This window comes from Eurypyga helias, unplaced genomic scaffold (genome assembly GCF_000690775.1).
Source record: "Eurypyga helias isolate BGI_N326 unplaced genomic scaffold, ASM69077v1 scaffold2431, whole genome shotgun sequence".
NCBI classification, from domain to species: Eukaryota; Metazoa; Chordata; class Aves; order Eurypygiformes; family Eurypygidae; genus Eurypyga; species Eurypyga helias.
Window position 1 is genome coordinate 91,510 of NW_010229986.1, and position 23,560 is coordinate 115,069.

Genomic DNA, 23,560 nt, shown 5'->3' on the forward strand with positions numbered 1-23,560 from the left:
AGCGGAGGGTCTCTCCCATGGGAGACAGTCCTTCACCAACTTCTCCGAGTCCTTTCTACAGGCTGCAGTTCTTCACAACCTGCTCCAGCATGGGTCTCTCCCACGGGGTGCAGTCCTTCAGGACCAGCCTGCTCCAGCCTGGGTCCCCTGCAGGGTCACAAGTCCTGACAGCAAACCTGCTCCAGCCGGGGCTCCTCTCTCCACAGGGCCACAGGTCAAGCCAGAGGCCTGCTCCAGCATGGGCCCAACAGCCTCCACGGGGTCACAGCCTCCTTCGGGCATTCCCCTCCTCCGGCATGGGGTCCTCCCCAGGCAGCAGGTGGGTCTCTGCTCCCCATAACCCTCCATGGCTGCAGGGGCACAGCCAGCCCCACCACAGTCTGCACCACGGGCTGCTGGGGAATCTCTGCTCCAGCACCTGGAGCACCTCCTCCCCCTCCTTCCCCACTGACCTGGGTGTCTGCAGGGCTGTTTCTCTCACTCCCCTCTCTGGCTGCAGTTGCTGTTATGCAGTAACCTTCCTCTCCTTCTTAAACATGTTGTCCCAGAGGTGCTACCACTGTCACTGATGGGCTCGGCCTTGGCCCGCGACGGGGCCATCCGGGGGGCAGCGGGTCCATCTGGGAGCCAGCTGGCATTGGCTCTATCAGACATGGGGGAAGCTTCCAGCCTGCTTCTCACAGAAGCCACCCCTGTAAACCCCCCACTACCAAAACGTTGCCACACAAACCCAACACAAGAACATTAGTCTGTTCTGTCTCATCAGGCATCAGGACAAGGAAGACTTTCATATACTCAGTTGTCGTTTAGGTAATCAGTATTTGTGCCTAATGGTGCATATCTGTCTTTAAAACCCAGCTAGACTTATTTGGTATGAGGGAGTAAGGAATCAATTTTATCTTTTACCCTGCCACCTTAAACTTTAGTAATGAAACAGCTGTTGAATGAGAGATCAGAATGTCTGAAATTTGAAGATTAAGTCTGGAAAGTAAATGCTACTTCCTGCTACTGTTAAGAAAGCAAAACATTCTCATGTATCCAACCACAACTGAACTCAGCAACCACTTGAATAGGAAGGAAAAAATAAAAAAGGAATTCCCTTGGTTTCTATGCTATACTTGCTTCAGTTTATGAAGCTAGACACTAGACAGGAATATTCCTACAAAACGGAGCCTGAAGAATCAGAGCTGTTGAAAGGAGCTTTCAGAAACAAAGAGCCTTAAGCAGAAATTTTTAGAAAACTAAAAGAAGACTTCAAATGACATTTTTAGAGGCTGAGCAGCTTGCAGGAGAGGGAAGGCAGTACAGAATACAATGTTTTGAACCTGATGAAAAACAGAAAGGGCACAGTGAAAAGGAAGACTGAATTTCAGAGCGGGAATCAACACATGGTGACAGATGTAATGAGAAAGATCTGTATCAAACGGTTTATGTGAAACAGTACAAGAAGAAAGGAAGAGACAGATGCATAAAACCCACACAACTTCACTGCTGCAATCAGGCTGAACTGCATACTTAAGAGATGTGAGATCAGTGAAAAATACAATTTGACCTTTTATTCAAAAGTCCTATTTTCCCTAACTCTAACCAGAAAAAGTAGATAAGGTCAGATTAATCACTAATGCAGTTCCAGACCCTAACAGCAGATTTGCATCATCTAGTATTAAATGAAGACTTGATTCAAACTTAGGATGTGTTCCTGAGAGTTCAGGCTAGTTTCCTGCTCTCCCAAGGATAATCAGTAACAAAGAATTTTGCAGGGTAATTTTGTCCTCTGAATAACGCAACCCTGAGAAATACACTTGAAGGAAGTTACTAAAGCATCATGCAAAAGGCAGTAGTGATACAATGCAGTTCAGAACACCATTGGGTCTGTAAGATCTGAGAAAGAAAAATACAGTGATTGACAGCCGCTACAAAAGAAAAGCTACAGGGTCAATCTTACCCTGGAGAGAAGTGAGTGTCAACAAACATGCAGCCCTATGCTTTTATTAAGGCCCTTCTTGCTATTCCTAGAAAAGCACTAATTAACTGAAAGATAAAGAATCTACTGGCAGAAGTCTAGCATAGCCTCCTTCACTGCTCTTTGTTAGTTACCATCAGATGGGACATAGGTGGAAGAAGGAAAAGGGGATGTATATTTAATGCCCAAAATTCTTAGTTTCTAATACTAATGGCAGAGCAATTTCAAGCTGTCTAGACATCACAGCAGCTAAATGAAACTTCGAAAGGTTCATACATTCAGTCTTCTCTCTACTTCTTCATCTTTTTTAACACTGCTCAGTAAGCGTTCATGGGAGGAAAAATCTGAGAGTGGAAAAGGGTACAGGAGACCTGGCAGTTCCCAAATAAATGCTATCAAAATAACAGGCTCAATTTATGCCAATGGTAAATAAGGATATCAAGTGTAAAAAAGGACCAACCTGACCAACAAATAAGCTCTTCAATGATCTCAGAAAGGCATTTAAGTAATAGAAATGAGGACAGATTACTTAAGAATTATTAAGTAGGAGCAACAAGAGAACACAGGGACCTTAGATGAAAACAAGCAGCAGTTGACCAGAGTAAGCCGAGATTGCTCTGCAACTGCACCTGCATTAAAAAAAAAAAGTGTTAGTTAGGCAAGATGGTAGAAAAACTGATAGCTGATCACATTAGGAATGTTTGATGGCTGTTTTCACTTCAATATTTACTAGTAATGGCAACTACAAGCAACTGTATTTACATAATTGACAAAGAAAGATCTCTGCCCAGTAAAAGAAAAAATTGGGTTAGAATGCAAGTTTCCTGAAGTTAGATGTTCACAGGTTATCTTGGCCCCAAAGACATCTCTATAAGTTATGTTCAAAATTGATGTGTTAATCTTATATCAGTAAGATATGTTTAAAAAGTAACCTCAAAAGCATCAACAGTAGTGATAGCTGAGATTTGGCAAGCTGAAATGCCTATTTTTAAATAGAAAGGTAAGGCAGAAGAAAAGCACCAAAAACTTCTTGACTCGAGCCAAGACCATTGATTTTTAATTATAAAAAATATTTTGGAGTGGGTACTCAGGCTATATTCATTTATGCTTTCCACAGTAACTGACACAAGTTGCTCAAGAACAAGTTATACTAAAACCCTTTCTTCCACCTCAGTGTAATAAAAAAGCAGTAGATGAAGTATCATTATGCTGATGTTTAACAAACATTCTTAGGCACAAGACAGAGAAGCACAGCTCAGTTGAAACTATTACCCTATGAATGCAGAGCTAACTAGTATTATCAGAAAGAAAAAAATACAAAATCACAGTCTGCTGTCAAAACAGAAAGCTGCAAGGATGTTCTTCAGAAGTATGTCCTAGGATCAGATCCCAAACCTAGATAATGAAATCAATACACAATATGGAGTTTAGGTGTCTTCCGGAGGGCAACATTCAAATTACAAAATTATCATGACAAGTTAAAAAGTTGTCCAGAAAAGCCTAACATTTAATACTGATAAGTAAAGGAATCATTCAAAATTCAAGTCTGAATCACTCACTGTAGTGAAAACAACCTCAGATTTTTGCCTTCAATGCCATAACATTGCACAGGGCCACAAAGTACTTCATTTTGTCTAATTGCCTCACACTATTTACTTTAGACTTTTTTCCTCTGACACAGTAGAAATACAACCACTGAGAAGTTATGTTTTTAAAAAAACACCCTTCTCTCCTTAAAAATAATTCTTGACTTACTTCAGATGTATGAATTTTCTCCACGTTTCATTAAGCTCTTCAATTCAGAGATTTAGCAATTTATAAGTGCAAAACGCTGCCACCTGCTGGAGCGAGGGAAGATAGCAGTTCTCTCAGTGCCTGCGTTCTGCCGTCCTGCATTGTTTTCTATGCACTGAGAAGTAACGCCAAAGACTTGGGAAGTTACCATCAGATGTTGCATTTAGAAATGCAAGCAAAAGGTACGGTACCACTTGCAAGATAAATCTCGGTGGACTAAGCAAAGGAGCAACATAATCCAGGTCTACCCACCCACCTCACCAAATTCTACAGGCTTCAACAGTTTCTTTTTAAATCAGCCTCCCTTATCACATACAAACGCTTAAGAACAATCTCCATAAACAGAGGAGAAATCTGATATTGCAGCTTATTGTCATTAAAAGCACAGCAGACTTTTGGATGTGGAGCTGTAGGTGATTCCCGGCCTACATTTTTCAAGTCCTTCTACTATCATCTTGCTTTTAGTGTCAAGGATCTGTATTACAATCACCTGGTTTCATCCAACAGACTCTAAGCAGCAGCTTCTGAGAATGTGCCAAATGTTCTGTTGGCATAACCTAGTCAGGCACACACCACCGCTCTACACTGAACAACTCGGGATCAGTCCGTAAGAAGCTATGCTGTATCTACAAAGGTGTATCAAATTACTTCAGTAACTACTCCCCCCCTACTTCTATGAGTTACAGCAGTAACCCTGGTATGTTATCCATCATTGATTTTTTCAGGTAGGCAGCGATGAAGTTGCAACAAGAAGTCCAAGGGCCATCAAGAGGGACTTCAGGGACTTGGAACAACTGTCTAAGGGATAAGGAGCACAGGTCATGTTCTCCTCTAGCCTCCCACTTGCAGGGAATGATGATGGAAAACACAGGAAGAGCAAACAGATCAATACCTGGCTCTGAACTTGGTGTCACCAGCAGGATTTGGGGTTTTTTGATCATGGGTCAGTTTACGTGGCACAAGGCCTGCTGGCAACAGACGGGGTACACCGATCTCAGGGGGGAAAAGGATCTTTGCACAGGAGTTAGCAGGGCTCATTGAAAGAGCTTTAAACTAGATTTGAAGGAGGAAAGGGATAAAATCAGACTCACTAGAGATAAGCCTGGTGGCAGCACACTGGTGTTTGAGAAACGGTGTGCTAGCGAGGTCCTTTGCTCTGCTGTCTCAGTGGATGGAGATCCATGTGACATCAAGGGCTGTTGATGTGTTAGAAGCCACAGAAGCACCTGACCACGGTCATGTAGGATTTAGAGCTTCTCTCCCAGAAAAGGTGCTGGGATCAACAGCCCAACGGAAATGCATCTACAAAAAACACACAGCATGAGCAGCAAACAGGAGGAGCTGGAAGCCACTTGGGGAAGGGTCTGGAGCACAAGTGCTGTCAGGAGCGGCTGAGGGAGCTGGGGGTGTTTAGCCAGGGGAAGAGGAGGCTTAGAGGAAACTTCATCAGTCTCTACAACTACTTGAAAGGAGATTGCTGAGAGGTGGGGGTTGGTCTCTTCTCCCAAATAACAAGTAATAGGGTGAGAGGAAATGGCCTCAAATTGTGCCAGGGGAAGTTTAGAATGGATACTAAGAAAAATGTCTTCACTGAAAGGGTTGTCAGGCATTGGAACAGGCTGCCCAGGAACTGGTTGAGTCACCGTCCTGGAGGAATTTAAAAGACAAGTAGATTTGGTACTTGGGGACATGGTTTAGTGGTAGACTTGGCAGTGTTCAGTCTACAGTTGGACTTGACGATTTTAAAGGTCTTAATGGTCTTTTCTGACCTAAACGATTTTATGATTCTGTAAGTGCTTTAACAAGGAGAAGAAATAGCAAGTTATCCAATTCATATGGAATACATCTAGTAATACCAGTTCAGACTGTACGTAAGCTGCAAGCTGCATTATAGCTCTTCCATTTCTCCAGTAACACTGGGTGTTCTCCTAGTGCTCAGTTCCAGGGCTATTTGGAAGCTACCTTAAGGATTTAGTGCACTACACACGTAAGTCGCAACCAACCCAAGGACGTAGCTCAGTTCTGTTTTTGCACTCAGATTATATCTGAAGTAGGAGATTACACAGATGCAAGTGTTTTAGTTTTTTTTAATACTGACTACACAGAAGACAGCATTCATACCTTTTCCTGTTAATCCATCTTGGAAGTTTGAAGTCTTTTTAAGTGCTATAGCTGTTTAATCATTCCTCTGAGAAAGAGCACAAGTACCAAACGTTAGTAGTTACTGTCAGCATTAATGTCAGCAAGCTCCCACAGCCACAGAACATCAGTAAAGCACAAGGGCTGAATCAGGATGAAAGCAAACTGACGGAATGACACAGAAGGTTGTCAACCCTACAGACACAGGAAAATTTTTAGACACTACTTTGATACTAGTTAAATGTTACAACACACTTCCCAAGGGCTGCTATTTCAGGTGATTTCATGCCTTTGTCTTCTTCATACTGGAAAGGTATTCTGCTTAGCTTTCTGAGGCTTCTCAAGAGTTTCACCTGGTTAGGAACAACTAACCTAAAAGATAAATTTATCACATTATTTTAAAAGGCACTCTCCAAAGACAACAAAAAAATGGTTTTTCTTATACTTTTAGGTTAATTTCACAGTTTTTGGCTTCCTTCTATTTTGCAGTTACAGTTGAGGTTCACAGGAATATCTCAGCTGTCAATACCCAAAGCTGAGTTTTAGTAAACTCAAGTAAACAAATTATGGAATTTTTTGGCCATCATACCTCAGGTTGTCTTTGCACAATGCACGTTCTGATGTGGGGTTTCCTTAGAGAAAAGAGTGATTTATGGACCTTAATTAAAAAAAAAAATCCTTACAAGTTTACTATCTTCAATTCATCATTCAGTTTATTTTCTAAAATAAAAACACATGCACATTTGTAATATACACCATTTGATACTTGCCAAACACATTTATAAATATTTTTCTTCCTTTTAATAAAGAACTCTATCTACAGTCCCAAGCCCAAATGCCAATCTGCCAAACTCGTGTTCAGGATGTCACTACATTGTTTCAGGTGCTGGAAAGCAAATGTACCTGCAGAACTAAGTAATTATCTCTTCAGGAACTTGCCATTTTGTTAAACCAAGTTTAAAAGTTTAATTACTTATACAAAAGCAACAAAATTCCAGTCTTTAGAGGCTTCTTCAGCTGATTTCCACGTGAAAGAACTGTGGAAACACAAATTTACACATAGGTCATCTTGCTAAGAGAAAATCCCGTATTTCTTCTCCAATTCTTCAACAGAAGTATCTTTCAATCCCATGCGGTTCACATGATTGAACAATACCTGTGTAACTGTAAAAGAAAATCCCAACAAAAACTGTTATTTTTGTGATTCACACTCTTAAGGTAAATTAGTCCAACTCTTTCCTCAGTGAGAATAAGGGTTGGATTATATAACTGAAATGAGTCAATTTTTAGAACTACTTAGAGGATGAAAAAAAAAGTAGCAAAGGGAAGCTCTCACTTTGTTTTGATGCCCACCAGCTGTCTAACAACATTTCCTTAAGCAGGTATATAAACCTGACAACATAAACAGACAGCTTTTATTTTGTTTACTATCTTGGCACTTTGCCATTAAACGCAGAACATAGAAGTTAATGCCAGATGGCAGATAAAGCTTACACCAGGTTAAAGGCGTGAAGGCAATTCATACAGGGAATTTATGAATTGACTTACTTGCAATTCAGTAAGTCAAACAAGCAATTTTATTTTAAGGAGATTCACATATCAAAATTTCAAAAGTACAACGGTTATTAGTTAAACTTGGCTGTAGACAATAAAACTAACAATATTTGGTCCCAGAGAAATGCTTTGCTTCTAAGCGTCTCACTGTTGCATCGTCTGTCTGGTGTGCTAAATAAAAGAAAATGTTTGAGACAAAACCTGCTTTTATAAACCATGAACTCAAGCCAATGTCAACCTGAATTGCAAGTAACCTAAGTGATGGCTCAAGAACAGGACAGAGACGAACAGGCTGAGTGGTTTAGAGACGTTTGCATTCTTTTTGCCAACAGTGAAGTCAGGCTTGCCAAGAAATGGCCCTCCTTATCAGATATAAGATTTCATACGAATTTGTAACATTACTAGCTACAAACTGAAATACTAGTGAAGCTTACTTTATCAGACTAAAATGAAGCCATATTACTGATAAAAACTGAAGGATTTAGCTGTAGTTTTCAAAACTTAATAATTAATAAGGAATCAAAATACTAAGAAAAATTACATGACATTCATATTAACTTCTAATACAATAAAAAAGCCAAACAACTAACTAATCTTAACTCATTACTGCACAGAATAAATAAGAATAGCACAAAAACTGTACGTATTTCTTGCTAGATTCGACAGTATCACAAATAAAGTTTAAAAAGACACTACTGAATTACTTACTTTTCTTCTCTGAGCCTGACATAAACATTACTGCCATATCAAATCTTTTTAATTCAGATAGCCTCTGGAGGATTTCAAGGATGAGCGATGGCTCCTCTCTCCTGAAGAAGATTATTAGAAATATAAAAATAACTACTGTTGATTAGAAAGATTCAGTGGCTTGCAGCTACTGAAATTAAAAGACTTTAGGAACAAGAAATTAAAGGACCAATGGAACTCCCCTCTGTCTCTCATATTCCCTGCCTTTCTCATCTTCCCTGTTCTTTCTTCCACCCATGAAGCAAAAAATCAGCATCCAGAAACCTTTATGCAAGTATACTTCTGATTCAGAGCAAGAGTGAAGAAATCTAAATAACCCAGACTGATGCAAACTGACTGCTGTTCATGTACAGAATTCCTACTGTATGATTTGATGCTTATTCCTTGCCTTAATTTCACCATTTTCATACATATCTGGGTATGTGAGAAGTAGCACCTGTGGTCACAGGAAGCTGATCAGAAAACACCATATTACAGTTGGCATCATTTTTATCCATACAGAATATTCCTAAATTGTGTTCATTTTACATTCTTTTGGTCAACAGTAAACAGGCACTGTCTTTGGTAAAAACACTAACAACAGATAGTATTTTTCTTCTGTAACTTGTCCTATCTCCCTCCAGAAGAAATGTTTTTACCCTACGACAAACCATTTCAACTTCCTAGCCGCTATATGTCATACCACTGAATGCAGGACCATATCTCCTAAGACGTTACATTTCACCCACGATTGGTATTTACTTAAAAACAAACAAACAAAACCCACCCAAACACAACAAAGGAAATGCTAACATTCATTTACATTTGCTTTTCTCAATAAGGTAACACCCTAAAAATATTCTGAGTGTGTGCTCTCAGGCAGAGTAATTCAGGAGAAGCGTCACGCTGCCTCTGACAGGCAAAATGAACTTCAACGCTCAAACGGTAGCACGGATAGAAATTTCAGAAACAACTGTCCGGTCCTGTCTTATCAGAACTTCTAGCTCCCATACACATTTGCTACAGGCTACTGTAAAATGCTAAGAGGTCATTAAAAATAAAAGTCAGAATGCATCACAATGAGCACTGCACAAAAATGAAACTCCTGGTACTTCTCAACTTTACGGAGTTAATATAAAAAGCTAGTATTATACAATTCTATGTGATAACAGAACACACAGTAATATGAACAAAAAAATATTTCAGGCAGCCTGATATTCAGTTTCTGATGCTATTTAGCAGAACTGCACTAAACAACATACAGTAAAGGCTATTTATTTCCTTACCTCTTTTCTATTTGATTTTTCAAGATATGTTTAATTTCTTAGGAAGGAACAATTTAATCATTCGAATTATTCCATCAAGCTCATGTAATGCTGCATGCTGGAAATAATTTTGTAAGCCCAAGGGTAGGGATAGGAAGAACAAAACCGAAACACAGATGACCCCAAAAAACCCACAGACAAACAAAACCCACCAACCACCCCCAAAAAAAACCCCAAAACCAGAATAGCAATAAGTAATGTAAAAAGAATTAGGACTTAAACTTACTCAATGTAGAAATCATGTAGAATTTTGAGTATCTGGTTAAACAAGTCTGGGTCTAAGGATTTCTGGAACAGTTTCAGATAAAGTGAAGGCTCTATTTGCTTTGGGAAAATGAAAAGAAAGTGTTCTATTTAGGAAAAAACCCCACAGTTGAGTGAAGAGAATTAGAAAGTTTTTAGGATGTCTTGGACAATGCTGAAGTGTATGAATGCAAAGAAAAAACCAAAATCACTTGCACTATTTGATGCTGAACAAAGGTAAGAATGCTGCTGTGTCTAATTACCCTGAAGAGTTCACTTGAAAAAACAGATTTTAACATGGTTGCTATGTACTTAAGTGTTTACAGAATCAGGGCCTATGTCTGAAGAGACTGCGTACAGTCTCTGCATAATCAAAGTGAGGTAAGCGAAAAGTCAGGCACAAGGAGAAATACTCAAGTGTGGATCAAAGTACTAAGTATTATGTGAAGGCCTTTAAAGAAAGGGACTATTGTACACAGTTAAGACACACTAAGGACAGCTACACTTTCCACCTAGGTTTGTGCTGCTTCTTCAATATCAGTTGAAGAAACTGTCCAAGCACTGTCAATCAATACTATGTCTCATACCTTCAGGTACAGGTACATATTTTCTGGGCAGTCTTTCAACTTCCTGAAGTCAGACTCAAGCTGGAAAGCATTTACAGGAACTGCAGGAACAGCAGGGATAGGAGAAGCAGATCTAAATGACCTTTTGACTTCTTTTTCTCTCTGTTTGTTCACAGGGAAAGATGGATGCAATGCTGTTGAAATTCCTGTCACACTAGCAGGAAGCCTGCAGAGATTTTGAAACAGATAATCAAGAAAACGTTTAAGGAAAAGATACACTGAGACCTAACTGGAGATATTTCAATTTCTTAAATACATTGTTTTTAAAAATGTTGATAGTATTTTAATTTTTTTAGTTTAAGCAGGTATCTAAAAAACCTTTCAAATTATGAAAGCTTTACACTTGATGCACTTTTTCAAAAAACAAACAAACAAACCAAAAAAACACAACCCATAAATAGACTCAGCCTCTCTATTTTGTTTTTCTTGAAAACACTCCATTTTATGGTACAGATTTCTACCGTACACAGCTACAAACAAAAAAATACTACATTTTCAGCAACTTCACGATACAAAACAATAACCATGTCAAATGAACAAACTGTTTTCCACACTGATTACATTGGAGCTATTTCTTGTCCTATAATTTGTCATTTTGTCAAGTCCATTTGTTTTTCAGAAGTTATAAAATGGCTAAGAAAAACACCTTTTTTTTTTTCTTAACACCTCACAGAAAAATCTCTTTGACTGAGCTGGAAAAGGAGTATGTGTGTGTGTGAGGTTGTTTCTCATGGAAATTCTTCAACCAGAACTCCATAAAAAGTATTTATTATTAGCACAATGAGATGATGCCGATGCATACAGAGCTTTCCTAAGCAGACAAAGTAGATTTCCAACAGAGCAGAAATAAATTTAGGATAGTGGATTCTATACTTCAGCCTAGTTTCAGTCAGGAACACTTGGATTTGTCTAGGTAACACAGTGGAAATTTGGAACTCTGAGCAAACCTGAAGTTACTGGCTTCAGAAGAGTTAAGAGTGATGACACTCTCATCCGCTCCTTGTCTCTCACACAACTGGTGTGCAAAGAATGCTTGAACCCTGCTCAGAATCTACTCTTAAACATTACTAATAAAAATCACAGCTAGGGACGGTGAAGTGCACAAGGTAGAGAGCATGGCATACAGGAAAATCCTGTAAATTTCTTTGTATTTGAAATCTAAGAACAAGCCTAGTTTTCCATCTGACACTAAACAGATATTTTTCTCAACCACTACATGATCAGAGGCAGATGTGCAAGAACCACAGTTTCTTTCAATATTTTATTTTTAATTCAAGTTCTCCAAACCATGTTCGATACCTCATCATGTGTAGAAAACTGGGAAAAAAAGATTACATTTCAACTCCATTGAAATTTTAAAGAGAGGATCAGAATTTTGATGCTTACTGTAATGGTGACGTATCACTGATTTCTTCTATTTTCAAGTGCTTTGCTTTTGGAATGTCCATTGTAGTCAAATGATCATCCTGATCCAGATTCTCTGTTGTTTCAACACTCACTGAATTCCTCCAGTTACTGATCAAAGAAGTAGTGTCGGGCAAATCACTACTTGGTGTGTCATCATCAATTTCTTCAATGGCTATTCTTTGCAAAGGCTTCTAAACAGAACACACACCTCATGTCATGCATGTGGTCCCAACATCACTGCATACACAGGCACCAGACAAAGAGCTGTGTTTTATTTCAAATAATCCTGTGACAACCAGTTAATCTGCGGTGGTGCACACAGAAGACACTTTCAATAAAGATGGCAAAAAAGTAAACTTAATGAAATTCTATGAAGCCTCATATGACCATTTTATTGCTTTACCCTCATAAACAAACGCATCCCTACTCTAGAGGGTCTCAGAATCTGCATTCTGTTTTCCCAGTATTTAAAAAGGGTTTTTTTCCCTCTTCTAAGGTGGAACAGGCAAGTACTACCACATATGACCACTAATGACGTGGTCAAGCTTCGTAATTTAGCTAAACAAGCAAGTAACTAGCCACATATACCCTCAAATTAAAATTTTGCCATGATAAATATTTGTAACTCAGCCTTGCTGGTTGACCAAGTTACATAGGTCATAAGGTAGTTAATGCCATCACTAGAGGATAAGCTAAGCAAAATGCTTCAGCTTGTTTAATCTCTTGACGATCACCATTATTTTTGACCATCACCTAGCACCACCTTCACAGATCTTAGAAGGAAGCACCACTGGGGGTGAGAAAAAAAAAAAACAAAATACTCATCACCGTTTACTTTGCGATTTCATTTACTGAACACAGTGTATGTTGCTCTCGAAATACAGGCGCAGATACACATGATTAAATGTAACAATTTAGACTTCTAGAAATGGCAGATTTCTCTGTCCAACTCTTAATACAATGTCGTCATAAGCCCTCACAGAAGTATGCAAACTGATTTAAATCATGCCCCTAAAACCCTGTCTTCTTGGTGTATTGACAGACAGTGCATGGTTAGCTCTGACAATGTAAGACTGGAATTGCCTGGTGGATAGGAAACAAAATTCCAGTTCTCTCTGCAATCCCTGTCCAGTACTAAACACAGATGCTTTATCTATATTTGTTCTACCTTAACAGAGTAACAAGGAAAAAACAATCAACCTAGTATCTCCACTTAACTTAGCAGCCAAACTGAAAACTGAGTATAATCGTCTATAGTATTTAGCTTCTTCACAAGAAAGTAATTTAGATTCCTAAAAATATTGGTTATAGATAGCATATTATAGACAGCATAATACTCACCTCAACTCCCAAGGATCAAAATAATCACACATTTTCTACTGAAACTATCCATCTGAATTACACATTTAATAGGCATAAACAAACACTTTGCAGTCATCAAGGGCAGAACACTACAGTATTGTACACAAAGCATAAGCACAACTACACAACTCACTGCTGAATATATAAACATTAAAAGTACTAAAATAGAAAGCTTAATACATAAATAAAGCTGACATTGCTCTCTGTATTATCCTGTTTTGTCAGATTAAGTCATTAATCTGACTATACCCACTGATAATTCATAGTCCAAAAATACTCCTTCTTGAAAACCAATACCCAGCTTTTGTACAGTTTCTGTGGATGAAAATGAAGGCTCAAGGTTCTTGCAGTAGCCCTGGGTGACACCAACATAAGACGTGGGTAGGCAACATGCCTTATTACCACTACAGTTGCTACAGAAACTGCAAACAGCAGATGAAAAGTTTACCCAGAGCTTTCTCAAGTTTGCCATCACAGAGACTCAACTGCCTCCCTTTTACTCTGAACTGCTATGTTAGCTACAGACCCAGAAGAAGGTTGCAGGGTTGCCTCCTCATGCCATATCACAGATATATGCATGCACCACGTTTCCCAAGTGTGGTACTGCAGCCTGAATGCTCACACCACAGCTACTGTTACACACACATGGAAATGCTGAAGTTAGTTCTTGGAAAATACCAAAAGAGTAAATCTGTAAATTTTGGGCTTTACACAGGCAAGATGTATCTACCAGGAGTTACTCCACACAAATAAGTAAGAAGGGAATTTTAACTTTAAGGTCTAGTTTTCCTATCATTATCAAAAGCAGCTCACAAAACAAAATAACTTACAGTTGATTTCAGGTGTAATGGATTATCAATCAGTTTCACGATATTTTTTATTTCTGCTTCTTTTATCAATACTGCAGGATATTCCTGAGTCCACTGTTCTTTCTCAGCTAATTCCTAAAAAAAAAAAAAGCAAGTTGTTCAAAAGATAATTGCTCCTCAAAGTTTTGATATGTTTAAAATTAAAAACCCAAAAAGCACAAGTATACATACATTCCTTATTTTAGTGAGTTCATTTATTGCTTGTTTATTTCCAGGTTCCAGCTTCAGCACAGCTTCAAAATCTGAGTTAAAAAAAAAAACAAAAACAAACATATGAAAACAGAGACATTTAAATTTTCAAGGAGTACTTTGTAACTTAAGTGTTTTGTTTTCCTTTCAGAGCTCTAAAATAATTAAAAGACAAATAAGTCATCCTAATGCATATACCATGACCTAGTTTTATACATATTTTTCAAACTATTTCTTGCTACTTATCATGAACAACAATAGTTGTAATTTCATACAAAATTGTCTTCCTATCATGTAGATACCAACACAAATGGTCTTATACACATTCAATGAAACATAACAAAACCCCACCATTCTTAGCTTTTGCACTGACAACCTCAATTAGTCAGCAACTGATTTAATTGTTATTAGAAGACAAAAAAAAAAATCAGGATGTCATTATACTCATCTCTTATCTATGACACAAAGTAATTCAAAGTCATACCTTGCATAGCTTCTTTTAGCTTTCCAAGAGCAACTCTGGCAGCTCCTCTTCTGGCAAAGGCTTTAGAATAGGAGGCATCCAAGAGCAGAGCTTGTGTACAGTCTTTTTCTGCCTCTTCATACCTCAGCAAAAAATAGTACAAAATTAATAATCAGCTTCAAAAGAGGCAGTTTCAACTGAAAAGACAGAGCTACCTGAAACAAAATGTAAAGACAGACCTTAATTACCTGTACACATATAAATACGCACCGTTGAACTAAAGTGTAAAACAAAAGCAAATGAAATACGATTTCTCAGCACCTTGAAATTTCAACAAAAACTTTTGTTGTCTCATGACACACTGCTGACTCTTTTTATCATCACAGAAATTCACTTCCTCTGTGAAAATAAATGCTTAAAGCCTGTCAGAACAGACCACACTTTAAACATTAAACAGCTTTAAAAAGAAAGTCAGCACCATAGCTTTGTACGGCTGAGAAACAGAAATACCATTATAAACAGAAAAAGGAGGAGCAAGCATATATGAAAAAGAAATTTCTCTACATGTGAATTTCTGTGACTTGTCCTTAACTATTTCAGAGTGGGAAGCCAGTATATCCTTGCATTCAACTCCTTCTTTCACTGTAAGACCGAATTTCCTCATTCCAGTTATATTAGATCATGATTCCACTATGTACATACTGAAGTATTTTCATTCATTACTCTTTCAATCTATCATTACATTCATGGATACAGGGGTTTTTTAGGGGTTTATAAGACTACCCATCAGCTTCAGTTGCATTTTATTTTTGAGTCTTCTTTGAAATGTAAAGACCCACGATACTCTGATTTATCATACGGAATCGATTTTCTTACTCGGTCATTCAATTAAAGTATCACTTCCCCTGATTCACTGGGAACATTATTCGCATTATGTGTCCTCTATGGCTTCAGTACTAGATTACAAATGTTGTGTCAGAAAAACCTGTGCAACCGATTTTATTATCTCATAATTTAAGATCGATGTATTGTTTCTACAGATACCCAGCCAGGTCATGGTAGAATGGACAACCAACATAATGCTCAGCTCTCTGCTTCTCATACTACCAGTTTAAAAGGTTTAACACACCATACAAAAAAACCTCCACCCAGACTTTAAACATGGAACTTCCCTCATTTGCTAGAAAGCATGCATTTCCTGCTGTTACTGGATTATCTAAATAAAGCTTAATTAAAAAGAAACTAACTACACATACATGTCTCCATTAGTGGAGTTAAAGAAAAGTATTTTAAAAGACAATTTCCAGAAAAAGCTCCTATCCATTCCCTTTGAAGTCAGCTGTTATAAGCCTCTACTTCTTACAGTGCGACACTTAGTAGCTGACGGGTTTTTATAGTCAACAAAGGCATAAAGCTTTTACAGTGCGACACTTAGTAGCTTTATAGTCAACAAAGGCATAAAGCTTTCTGCAGGTCCACTGAGAAAGGTGAATATCTAGAATTTTACACACATGAAAGAATAAAATCAAACTTCAGAAACTATAATTTCATACTGATGGTATTTTATTCTCTCAGAACTTCTTTCCCATGATATGGATTGTAAGAACACACATATTGAGGTGCTTTCTCTCCCCTACTGTTTTCAGTATGATGTATTCTAAATTGAATTCCGGAATGAATTAGGAGTGACAGTGATCCAGTGGATTTTCACTCAGGTTCAGTTGTTCTCCTGCCTAGTTCACAAGAAAGAGAGTACAGCACATGCAATCCTACTTACCTTTCAATCTTTAGATAGGCCATGGCTCTGTTTGCTGGCAGAAGCGCATTGGTGCCATCTGCTGTTATTCCACGGGTATAACATTCTATTGCAGCCTCGTACTTTCCTTCTTTGAAATAACCGTTACCCTGTAATATTTAGGTTAGAAAAATATAGTGTTGAGAAAGAACAAGTGCAATGAGTTCTTATCTTTTTCAGTAGACAGGGTCACAGTATCAGGAAGATGGATCACAAAGAACATCCACACGAGGGCAGATGTCTATGGCATATTTCTTCATATCTAAGCTGAGAGGCAAACAACAACAATTATTTTCATTTTTTCTAGTACTTAAAGAATAAATAAATTTACAAAAAATTGCTATATGCATAGTTTAAGTGGAATCTTACAAGTTTAATTTATGATTTTTCTTTACTCTTGATGTGCAGTATAAGCCACCCTGTACCTCCTGAATCAAAACACAAGCTGAACCTTTACAATTCCCTTTTCAAGACAACTTTCTGCACTGCACATATCCATTTTTATCCTGCTACATCCATGAAACTATTAGCCTTAAATGTTACTTTGGCCCAAACGTTGCTGTTATTTTCTAATTAATGCTCCCTAAACCAAAACTACATTACTTGATCACTTTCAAGGGATTAAATTCTCTTTTGCTTCTCAGTACTACTGTGAAGCTGTAAGTTACCTTCTCTGCTTCCACTCTACTCGCTGGCAAAAAAGCAAAGGCCACAGATCAGACTTTATGGATCCATGCTGCCAGGAACAGGCCCACAGCGAGTCAACTCTGCTGCCAGTAAAGCACTGTGCTAGACTGCAATTTCTTTTCCCTGGCCTCTTCGAACTTTTGTTCCTTTTACCTACTTAATGTATGTTTTCCTTCTTTTCCTACTTAATTACCTTTTACAGCCAGTATAGGAAACCTGAGTCTTGATAAAAAGCCAGAAATTAAATAGCTAGGTAGAAGAACACAAAGAAAATTATGTTTTAGCTGAGAATGTTATTTCTTAATTGCAACAGCAGGGAGAGGTAGAAATCAGTGAGTCAACTGTGAGTCCAGAACAGGTATCCAGAAACACATTTTCATTGTCATTTTTGCCTACACTCCCTGAAGTCCTTTTTATAACTACTTTTCACCAGGTAGTCAGAGAGTTGGAAACACCAGCAATAGTCCACAACTCTACTTGGCCAGGCAGGGGTCAAGATGCATGTAATACTGTGAAAATGGGTTCTTTGTAAAATACAGTTTGAGTTTTATTCATCTTACTACATATTTCAAATTTATCACGTACAATTTGGGCTGTAAAAGCTACCTTGTATACTTCCTCCAGGAGAGTGCAAACAGAACTCCCTGTCCCCCTTTCCACCCTACAGAGCCCCAAATGGGAAACAATTAAGGTTTTATCAAGGAGACTGCATTTACAAGTTTAAATTTACACATTTGCATAGCTAATAGCACAACACAACACTCTGCTAGTTGTCTGATGTTCCACCAGAACCTGTGACTTACTGTATCTTTTTCTGCAATAGCCTTCTGCTTGAGCCGCTGGTCTTCAATGCGCTGCTTCTCTTCGTCTGTTAACTGCGGTCTGGCTGCATCTTCCAGCTCTTTCTGTTCTGAACTTTCTTTTGATGACAAAGCCTGTGAGGATGGAATTTTTTTCCTCATCATTTTCCCCACTTACATATTTTCAGAACATAAATTAGGATAAATTCTAAACTTTTAAGATGCAAAAATCTGCCAAGCATTTTAAGAGAAGTGTCTGTGGTTTAGGTTGAATGCAAATTGAAGGCAACATTTTAAACTATTCTTGAAAATGCATTTTTATGAGGGACTGTGAGTCAGATTACTTGGTAAATAAAAGGTATGTAATTTCTGAAGCACAATGACCCATGGCACCTGTCTATATATATTTGAGTTCACAAATCATTTATTCCTTCAATTACTGGAGACACTGGGTCTTGCTCCTGAAAATAAGTTTTCCAAGCTCTTTCAAAACTACAGTTGATGAGGTATAAGCATATTCACACAGTAATGACTGACGAGCTTATATTTACTAATCATTATAGTCATCATAATCAACAGTCTTTCCCTGTCATGAAAGGGATCAGACTTGCAGGGGAGTATTACATTCTGCTAGGCTTAAACCTACTTTCTGGTTTGGCAGACCACAGCAATTGCTGGGACTAGAAGCAGGCCAGCAGTTCAGCTTTAGAGAAGAGATAAAACACCGGTTCTCTCATATGTAGTGCTACCTTGTGCCAAAATACTAAGCATGACAGAAAAAAACATTAACATGGAAAAAAACATGTGAAGATTTAAAAAAACAAACCAAAAAAACACCCACCACCACCACAAAAAAAAAAACCCTAAAACACCGCACACCAACACACTGATGTTGGTGTACACATCCAGTGTCAGTATGAAGAATACAGAAGAATGGTACTTCTGTATGAAGATACAGAAGAAACTCGATTACAGATTTTGACCTCAGTGAATTTCAAATGCTAGAAAAGGCACATGACATTCTGTTGAATTCAGACCTTGTGATAAATGTAAGTTGATACAGATATAACTGAACTGGGTGTATTAATTTATGTTAGGGCCTATTAATCTTATTACCTGCTCAATTTTCTTCAGTTCATTTTTTGCTTCAAAGTTGTTTGCATCCAGCTGTAACACTTTCTCATAATCTATCAAAATATGAGAAAACAATGTTTCAGGTAGGAACTACAGACTAGTAACCAGTTATAAAATAAGACCATTCTTCTGAGATAACCCTTCTTTGTAGTTACTTAAGAAGCCTGAAATACTGCAAGGAACACATTATTCTAAGACATTTAAAAGCTGAATTATTCTAGAACTAATACCTACAGTAATCAGTTGGACTTGCTGCTTGAATTTTACTTTGCCAGAAAAATATGCATATAGCATTTAATTTGTTTACAGAAAATGAAAATTAAAGTCCTACACCAAATAAGCAAATCACACAAGCTTTAACAAAGAAGACAGACAAACTGTTTGTATATATTTTAAGGAAAGAATTTTAAAAAGACCCACCTTCTTTAGCACCCTGAAAATTTTTCAAAGCAAAGCGAGCAGCCCCTCTTCTGGCATAAGCCTTTGTGTAATTTTTATCTAAAGCAAGTGCTAAATTGCAGTCAGATTCCGCAACAGAAAACCTATCAAAAACCAAATGAGTTAGTTTGGACACATCTAGGTAACAAAACCCAAAACTTCTGTGATTAAGCTTACTCTGAAGCTTTAGAGGTTCTCTCTAAAGTGGAAATCTTACATGCTTCAGAAGTAACATCGAACAAGTATTTAAACATCTCTTGATACATCTTTTTGATACATCAAAAAAGGAAAGGAAAAGAGGTCAAACATCCCTACTGCAACAGAAAAAAACCCAACTCCCATATACCCTTTCCTCCCTCAAAACAAATTAAAGCCTTGGAAATAGAGCTCACTGAATTTGAAAGGTAAATTAGTAAAAATTTTTTTTTTTTTTTTAAGTCTTCACTGTAATACAGAAGATGTTGAACTTCTGGCATCAAAGCAAAGGGGAAAAAAAGTCGAGACTAGCAAATTCCTTATCCTGGTGATTCCTATTTTGTTTTGAAACTGCAAAGCAAGTTGCAACAGCAGTCTTGCATAGACTGTATAAACAGCATTGACAAATATAATCAAGACTTAAAACCAGACAAAAAATCTGAAGGTAGCATTTCAAAGAAGTAAATATTATGGATTTAAGAATACAAATCTTACTTTTTCATTCTATAAAAAGCTGATGCTCTGTTTGTGGGCAATACTGGATTGTATGGATCAGAATGCATCCCTCTAGTGTAGCAGTTTATAGCTTCATCAAAGTTCCCTTGTTTAAAGTAGTTATTACCCTGTGAATAGAAAAAAGTCTTTTTATCAAATTACTGTACATTGACAGACACCTTGCTAATAAAATTCAAAGCTTGTATTTTAGAATGCTTTGGCATTTTTGTTTAAAATTTCTCAAAGTTAAAAAAGAATAACATTAACAAATTACTGCTTTCCTGTGAAACGTCTCCCAGTTTAAATATTGTAAGCATCCCATATTAAATATTTCTCATGATTTTTGCAATAACATGGTTTTATTATATACTGATTTTCAGTATCTGTACATTATTTCCATAAACATTTAACAAGCACAAACATAGCTGCTTAAGTTGCCACAGGAAATTACTGAAGGGATTTTTTCAGTTTTTAGTAACTAGATTTGGTATCTTTGTTTTCCAAGGTGAATATTTTCATTTCTGCCTCCTCTGGGACACAACTTTTATCTCGAGTACCCCCAACTGCTTCACTGCAGCCACAATGATAATGGTCAAAGACATCCTAATTTCTCAGCATAAACTGAGGAAAAAAAAAGCCACACCCCCCAAACAAACCTAAGAAACTCTACTGAAGTAAAGTATGGACTGACAGATGGTGTGAGGATTGTTAGGTGATAGGCCTTGCTGTACTCTACTTGAAAAATAAGGTAAAACTGAATTGGTACGAACCTGCCATTACCAAGGCAAGGAAGACATACAAGTTCAACCATCATTCCCAGACACATTAATTAGCCTTACAAAGGGACTAATTTTAAATTCTTGGGGATTAGTTTGAGGCATTCCAAGCTTGTGTTTGATCCATACAGCAATTCTACACAGCAATTCAGCTTCTCAAAGCAACAAAGCACCAATGTATTAATCATCATAAGTGTAAGCTAAGCAGAGTATGACAGGCTTTGCTGCAATCAGTGATGAGAAGAAAAACAAATGCAGTGAGAATTTTCTACAGGACAACAGACAAAAAAAAATTGGAACGGGCAATTCTTCCAACAGAAATGTGGTCTTAGTGGACAACCTTTTAAAAGAAACTACAAATGCTCCTACATCTAACACGTTACTTTGCAAACAGCAAACATAATGCTATAACCTTTTCCTTCTCTGCCAGAGCCTTTTCTGTATCTATACGAATTCCATCTTCATCGGAGTCCGATTCTGGAGATACAGAATCATGAGTGCTATCTTCTTTATCAAGTTCTTCAAGTATTTTATCCTGAAATCAGATTAAAATAAACTATTACTTGCATTATAATTTAACAATGAAAAATAATACAAGTGAGACTTTAGGAGAACTAGTATTCTGGTTTTTTAAAAATCTCTATTTAAGTCCTCTTTTACTAAGGAATATGCCACACAAAGTGGTAAATCTATCCTCTAATAGTGTCACTTGTGTTTAGTCTTATATTTTAGTAGAATTATGACCTTTTAACAGACCTATCGTTAAACTTCTTATTTTTTTGCCTTAAAGTCAAATTCAATCTGCTGGATGTGAGCACAGTCAATAGGAAGCTCAAGTATTTCTCAATACTCCAAATTTTAAATGCATAACCTTCTTGGGAGACAGCTACTTTCTATGTTCATACAGTACCCTGGACAGTAAGATACTGACTTGTGGACTTTAATGCAACGTAACAAAATCTTATTTAAGACCAACTGGGGACAAGGCTCAGTTAACAAGCAAATATTCTGACTCACCACATCAAGTTTTCCCCATGCTTCATAATCATAAGACTTGATCTTGTTTTTCTTGTTTTCCTCAGTGGTTATCTTTGAAGGGACTTTACTTTTGCTTTTCTTCTTTTTCTTAAAAGCCTTGTTTCGAATTGGCGGCAAATTCTAAATTGAAATAAGTTATTTATTATAAAACAGACATGTGAAAGGCACTTGCATTGATGAATTTATAGTACTTATATCTAGATATAATATCTACTGGCTAGTTTTATTTTAGAAATCCATTCAGCAAGCAGTTCTCAGGAACTCTACAAAACCACTGAGAACAGCAAGTATAAATCTTTCAATACATAATAATAGCAAGTATTACATGTATAATACAAAGCTAAGTTTAAGACGACAACTGTCTGCAGAGTATCACCGAAGAATAACATCAATACATTAAAAATCAGCAGTAAATAATTAATACTGATGCTCCAAACAGAAATATTCTTCTAGATCTACCTGGAACTGACTATAAATTTACTGTCCCCATCACCTCCAGAGGCTACTGCCCCACAGCTCTTCTGATGGAACAGTTTATAGAGGAATCTTTAGTCCACTTCAGATGAGGAACACTCACCTGTGTTAGCTCATACCTTCTATCAGGTATTTTGTATGTAATTTTGTAATTATGTAATTTTGCTGAAGCAAAAAGTAATTATTATAAACACTATCACATTATGATAGCTCAGCCAATACTGACACTGGGCTTGCGATTTTTACCTCTTCTGGGACGCCACTCTGTTTCTTTAGTTCAGAATCCACTTCTTTAATATCTTTTTCCCAGCTCTCTAATTCCCGCATAAAATCCTGCAGCTCTTCAGCATTTTGCTTCATTTGCAGCTGGAGTTCTAGTGCTTTATTTGGTGCACTCATTGTGATCTGTCAAATTCCAAGGAAAAACACTTTCTAAAGAATACTTGAACGTATGTACTGAAGGAAGCTAGCTACTTCAAAATGAAGAAGTCTGACTTAAATGCAACACAGCCTTCCCAATAGCATAGTAGGAACATTAAATACCAAGAGACTAAGAAGAAACACAATTTACATCTGAAAAAAAATGGAGGGAAGCCACATTATTCGGATACAAAACAAAGTACCTCGTAGCAACCACCAAGTTATGCTTTCCTAACTAAGTGTAAGGTAATGTGCCCAACAAGTAAATGAAAATCCTGAAAGTTGTGACAAGGTGATCAATCTCTGCAGTGCTTCCCAGACAACAGAATGTAGAAAACTTATACACATTGTCTTAACTAACAACCACAACAACCCCCAAACAACAAACAACCACACCAATTAAGATATACATGCTGCCTTGTATCTAAACAGAAACAAGACATCTGGCAAACCAACTTCCAAAAGCACTTTCAGCCCCTACAAGTAAGTACGCTTAAATACACACACAGTTTTAGCACAGAAATGAGTAAACACACAAGGTTTTTTTATTATGAAGTCTAGTAAATTGCAAGTTCAGAATATTCTTTGAATGTACTCTTTGTACACATCTGTAGACCCTCAAGTCCCTAAAATACCAATTAATTATTA

General features: G+C 37.4%; 1 protein-coding gene across 1 annotated transcript; it reads right to left on the reverse strand.

The window, feature by feature from the left end:
• Positions 1-6,968: 6,968 nt before the first annotated feature.
• RPAP3 (RNA polymerase II associated protein 3) lies at positions 6,969-22,894 on the reverse strand. Its single transcript, XM_010160570.1, has 16 exons — positions 22,739-22,894; positions 21,998-22,138; positions 21,393-21,515; positions 20,205-20,332; positions 19,497-19,618; positions 19,059-19,129; positions 17,946-18,077; positions 16,438-16,565; positions 14,682-14,803; positions 14,180-14,250; positions 13,970-14,083; positions 11,757-11,968; positions 10,332-10,536; positions 9,728-9,825; positions 8,159-8,259; positions 6,969-7,060 (listed from the first exon to the last, which is right to left on the reverse strand). Exons 1-16 carry the CDS (start codon positions 22,889-22,891, stop codon positions 6,969-6,971), a joined length of 2,013 nt encoding a protein of 670 aa, XP_010158872.1. The 5' UTR covers positions 22,892-22,894.
• Positions 22,895-23,560: the final 666 nt, after the last annotated feature.